The sequence below is a fragment of the Triticum dicoccoides genome, chromosome 2B, assembly GCF_002162155.2.
Source record: "Triticum dicoccoides isolate Atlit2015 ecotype Zavitan chromosome 2B, WEW_v2.0, whole genome shotgun sequence".
NCBI classification, from domain to species: domain Eukaryota; kingdom Viridiplantae; phylum Streptophyta; class Magnoliopsida; order Poales; family Poaceae; genus Triticum; species Triticum dicoccoides.
The window spans coordinates 646,313,060-646,318,449 of record NC_041383.1 but is presented as its reverse complement, the minus strand read 5'-3'; the positions used below and the strand labels follow the sequence as shown (position 1 = coordinate 646,318,449).

At 44.1% G+C, this 5,390-nt stretch overlaps 1 protein-coding gene across 1 annotated transcript; it reads left to right on the top strand.

The window, feature by feature from the left end:
* Window positions 1-3,798: 3,798 nt before the first annotated feature.
* LOC119368185 (zingipain-2-like) lies at window positions 3,799-4,963 on the top strand. Its single transcript, XM_037633513.1, has 2 exons — window positions 3,799-4,255; window positions 4,365-4,963. Exons 1-2 carry the CDS (start codon window positions 3,799-3,801, stop codon window positions 4,961-4,963), a joined length of 1,056 nt encoding a protein of 351 aa, XP_037489410.1.
* The last annotated feature ends 427 nt before the right edge of the window (window positions 4,964-5,390 follow it).

The following is a 5,390-nucleotide window of genomic DNA, read 5'->3' as shown; positions in this document are numbered from 1 at the left end:
ACACGTGTTACCCTCACCTAGTAGGGCCTGCACATGCAACACAAATTTTCACTTTGTTTTTCATTCATCAAAATTCCAAAAAAATGAAGTTCCAAAATTCCGAGAAGATGTTTTTTTAGGAAGTTCGAAAATTTCCTATTTTTGAATGCTACGAAAATTTTGAATTTTGAAAAATTCTAAAAATTGTTAAACTTTTGAATGAGAAAATTTTGAAGGTTTTCACATTTTCCAGACGTTCAAAGTTCTGAAAGTTTGGCTTAGGATTCTCAAAATTTGGAACTATAACTTCTAAAAGTGACCTAAAAGGAAAGTTTGACCTCGAATTATGAATTGATGAGACTCATGGTATGAGCACCAGAGGGGCCACTCCAGACAATGTGGTGAAGCCGCAGGGGGCAAGGGGGGATGACTAATTAACGGTTCCAAAGGCACGGTAGAGGCAAGGAAGGGCGAGGGAGGGGCAAAGGGGAGAACTTGACATATCCTATTTAAGTAAATAGATTATCAGCACTAACATATTCCTCTCAGCATGCAAACATCAATGTACAACCATGCATGGGGAAAAGCTCACCTAACATGCAAGCATACATATCAAAATGATTATACCACTTAGATTCAATAACTTTTTATATTACGCAATAGTCAAATACAATAAATCATATGTATTTTCAGTTTCATTTCTCATATTTTTAATCCAAAAACTCATGTTTTATACAATTAAATATTATCCAAAATTCTGGCAGCAATACATGTTGGTCTACCAACGCTGACAGCAGCCTCCCATGCGAGACACTGGCAACAGCCTCCCACCGATGGCATCAAAGTGAGGCGAAGGACCCGAGTTCGAATCCACCCATCATAAGGACCTACAACAAAGAAGGCTCAGACCTAACCGATTTCTCGATTTTATCGGGTCCATATGTGCAGCGAAGTTGTCACGAAAGGATGCGCCTCGGCGGAGTGATGCCGACATTTATCGCGTTGTTGCTCCGCATTGCTCTCCCCTCACGACCCAAACCAATTGTCGCACTTGACCTTTTTCAGCACCATGGTCGTGTCTAAGTGTGTCCATTATGAACAAGCACTTGCCGTGATCTAGGGGTAGTTATCTCTGTTTGTTAGTTTGTCCGTTGTTTTTTGGTATTCCCATATGTATTCTTATTCGTGGTAACACCTTTGGGGATAATTCATAAAATAGATATAGTATTGTTGCTCACTAGTTGGTTCTGTTATTGATATGAGTAAATGTGGCTTCTAATTGTTATCATACAGATGGTTACTCTCATCTTTGTTGAAATCTGATCACTAGCTATGTTTATGTACATCTACAAGAGCAAATGAGTTTGTAAAAGTTTTCTTTATCACTTTCAGTTTCTCAACTGAATTGCTTGAGGACAAGCAATAAGTTAATCTTGGGGGAGTTGATACGTCTCCAATATATCCACTTTTTCAAACACTTTTGCTCTTGGAGTTGCCTCTAATTTGCGTGGTTTGAGTTAAAGTAGCCCGGACTGATGTTATTTTCAACAGAACTATCATGGTGTTGTTTTTAAACGGAATTTAAAGTTCTCGAAATTAAACGATGATTTTTGAAGAATTATTTTGGAGTAAATAAAAATAATATTGGAATTAAGATGGATCGCATAAGTGGTACGACTGTAGCAATGTGCAAAGATAGTGGAGGAAACTATTTGGGGAGTTCAGGTGTAGTAATCGATGGATTACATGACCCTGCTACTCTTGAGGTGATCACATGCAGGGAGGCACTGACGCTAGCGACGGACCTGCATCTATAGAATTTTTTTTATAGCTTCCGACTCCCAGCAATCAGTGAATGACATCATGAAAGGTTTAAAGGGAAGCTATGGAGCTATCATCAATGAAATCAAACTTCAAGTGTCATTTTCTACTTGTAATTTTACTTTCAAAAGTCGTGTTGTTGTTAGTCTCAAGCATGGGCGTTATGTCTGGTTTGACCAACCTCACGACTTAATTTGTATCCCACACTTTGTGGAATTTGATGAAGAAAGACTTGGTTTAATCCTAAAAAAAGTAGTCCTGATGAGGTTATTACCACCTCGCTCATGGTAGTACAAAATGATGGGGTGGATGCCTATATAAGAAAACCACAACGGAGCAGCAAAGTAGTCGTCTGTGTGTCTTCTTTTGGGACAAAATAAAGGAAAAATAATCCTTGTTGCACTGATCCGATGGGTGCCCACTGCCCACTCGGGTCCGGTGCCCTGGTGGGTTCAGGCATGGGTCGGTGGGTTCAGGCATGGGTCGTTAAGACCCATGGGTACGGCCGTGGGCAGGCGATGCACCCGATTGTGTATTCGAGCATGGGCTTGATTGAGGTCGACCCGACCAAACCCGACCCTATTACCACCTTGACAATCACACTGAGATTAAAGAAAACTTTACAAGTTTAAAAATCATTTCATCAATTAGCAAAAGTACACAAGTGTGACAAATAAATTCATGAAATTAAAAAGTTCATCGATTTAATTTTTTTCATGAATTTGACAAAGAAGTTAGCGAAATTGACAACAAAATTCATGAATTTGGAAAAAGTTTGTGAAACTAAAAAAGTTCATCGATTTTAAAAAGTTCATTAGTTAGATAAAAAAGTTCATGTATTTGAGAAAAGTTTACAAAATTGGAAAATATTTATTCATTTAAAAAATCATGGTTTAAAAAAATAAGTTTACGGATTTGAAATTTTTTCATGAATTTTACAAAATATTCAAAAATTTAAGAAAATGAAAAAGAAAATATTAAAACAAGAAAAAATAAAGAAAAATAAAACCAAAAAATAAGAGCAAACAAAACAAAAAAAGAAAAAGGAAACCAGACTGAAAGGATGCACAACAAGATGAATAAAAGAAGTAATTAGGCACAACAAGTGAGCTGTCCCAGTTGGTGGTAGCGGGTGGAAGGGATCCAAGAGGTTTGGAGTTTGAATTCTACTTCATGCGCCTATTTTTTAAAGGTTAAAAAAAGAAGATAAACACTACTCCATGTACAACGTATACGTATACAGCGAGCAAAGAGTTTATAAAATATGACCATCATTGTCTTTCTTATGATGGGGTATGGGCTAATTTGAGTCGTCCTTGTGTTTAGCGGGTGTGTACCAAATCAGAAGTGAAATTTTATTATGTTTGACATTTTTGGTACTTTCCTGTGAGCTTTTATAATATATCTGATCATTTTTTGAAGAAAAAAAAGTTTGCCGTGCACATTTTCTTGCTTTATAGTACTATACTAGTACATTTGCTGTATCTACCACAATTTTTTGATAGAATGAGAGGTCATGTATTTTGTCGTTCTCCTATGAATATATAAGCTAACTTGTAATCCACACCACATACATCGGCCAAGCTACTTGGGAGAGTACTGCACGCCGATCCGGCCAATTTCGATCAGGCAGCAACGTACTACTCCAGCTCTAAGCGTGTGCGACGGTATATGCATGTGGACAGAGCACCTTGCCTCGCCATCGGGGAAACAAGAAAAAAAACTCGAGAAGAAGAAGAAGAAGAAGAGCATACGAGAGACGAGAACAACCACCGTTGTCGGATACAAACATCCATGGACTCCCAGTCAGTACGTACGTATGAACGCGCGCGGATCCATCGACGAAAAGTATGGAATCCGCTCGAATGCCCCGTCTTGCCCGCCATGCGCGCGCGTATAAATAGAAGCGCGGGCAGCATGGTTGCTACGTGTGCTTACTAGCTCGCTCGTAAACCATTGCACTGCAAGAAGAAGCAAGGAAACTAGCTAGCTAGCTTAATGGCGCCGACTCACAGCTCGCGCCGCCTCGACGGCACACTGCTCGTGCTCGTGGCCGCCACTGCCTTTGTCAGCGCTGCCGCGGCGCGAGGGGAGGCGCTGGCCGCCCGGCACGAGCGGTGGATGGCCAAGTACGGGCGCGTGTACACGGACGCCGCAGAGAAATTGCGCCGGCAGGAGGTGTTCGCGGCCAACGCGCGGCACATAGACGCTGTCAACCGGGCGGGCAACCGGACGTACACGCTCGGGCTCAACCAGTTCTCCGACCTCACCGACCAAGAGTTCGCGGAGACGCACCTCGGGTACCGTCACCAGCGCGGCGGGCTCCGTCCTGAGGACAACACGCCGATGGCCGCGGTGAACATGTCCAAGGCTCAGTCCCAGTCCACGCCGGACAGCGTTGACTGGAGAGCCCAGGGTGCCGTCACCCAAGTCAAGTACCAAGGCGCCAACTGCGGTAAGATTCTGCATTTGCTGCAATGCATGCAGAGCATATACCAAAGTTCGCACATGAATAAATGTCCACCAACATTCAAGAAAAAATGAATAAATGACCACACTTACAGGGAGTTGCTGGGCGTTCGCGGCGGTGGCGGCGACCGAGGGGCTCGTAAAGATCGCCACTGGCAATCTCATCTCCATGTCAGAGCAGCAGGTCCTCGACTGCACCGGCGGCACCAACTCCTGCAACGGCGGCCGTGTCAACGAAGCTCTAAGCTACATCGCCGCGAGCGGCGGCCTGCAGCCGGAGGCAGTCTACGCGTATAGCGCCCAGCAGGGCGTGTGCCGCAGCAGCGGCGTCAGCCCAAACTCGGCCGCCTCCGTCGGCGCCCCCCGGTTGGAGGGCCTGTACGGCCATGAGGGCAAGTTGCAGGAGCTCGTGGCCAACCAGCCGGTCGCCGTGAGCGTGGAGGCCACGGAGTTTAACTTCCGGCACTACATGAGCGGCGTGTACGCCGGCAGCTCGTCGTGCGGGCAGAACCTGAACCACGCTGTGACCGTGGTGGGGTACGGGGCGGACGGCGGCGGGCAGGAGTACTGGTTGGTGAAGAACCAGTGGGGGACGGGGTGGGGCGAGGGGGGCTACATGCGCCTCACGCGCGGGAACGGCGGCAACTGCGGCATGGCCACCTACGCCTACTACCCCACCATGGACAGCTCTTAAACACCAGTACTGCTACCAGGCAGTACATGCATCATCGAGTATGCATGGTGTATCAGCTAAGCTACGTACAATACCTGAATACCATGCAGCTGCAGACGTATATATGAATTTATTTTGAATAAAGCATGGATCCTCGTACAAAGGATTCATTTGCCTATGTAATACACCACAAAGTTGTAAGCTTGTATATGAAGATAAACACTTATCCGAAGCATCGAGTGTTGGCTAGCTACAGTATGGTGTATATATGGATTTCGAATCTTTTTGAAAAAAAAAGGATTTTGAATAATGAACATTAAGCACATGCATGGATCGTCGTAGAAACGATGCATTTGTCTATGTAATAGTATAAACTTGGAAGCTTGTATATTGTGAAAATAAAATTTCCTAATTCAATGAAACGGACATTCCTCAATGTTCTTCCCTT

What these genes read in the sequence shown, in the direction of transcription:
- LOC119368185 (XM_037633513.1), top strand. Translation starts at nt 3,799, where the DNA reads ATGGCGCCGACTCACAGCTCGCGCCGCCTCGACGGCACACTGCTCGTG. An exon ending in GTACCAAGGCGCCAACTGCG is followed by an intron (nt 4,256 to 4,364) that starts GTAAGATTCTGC and finishes CCACACTTACAG; the next exon opens with GGAGTTGCTGGGCGTTCGCG.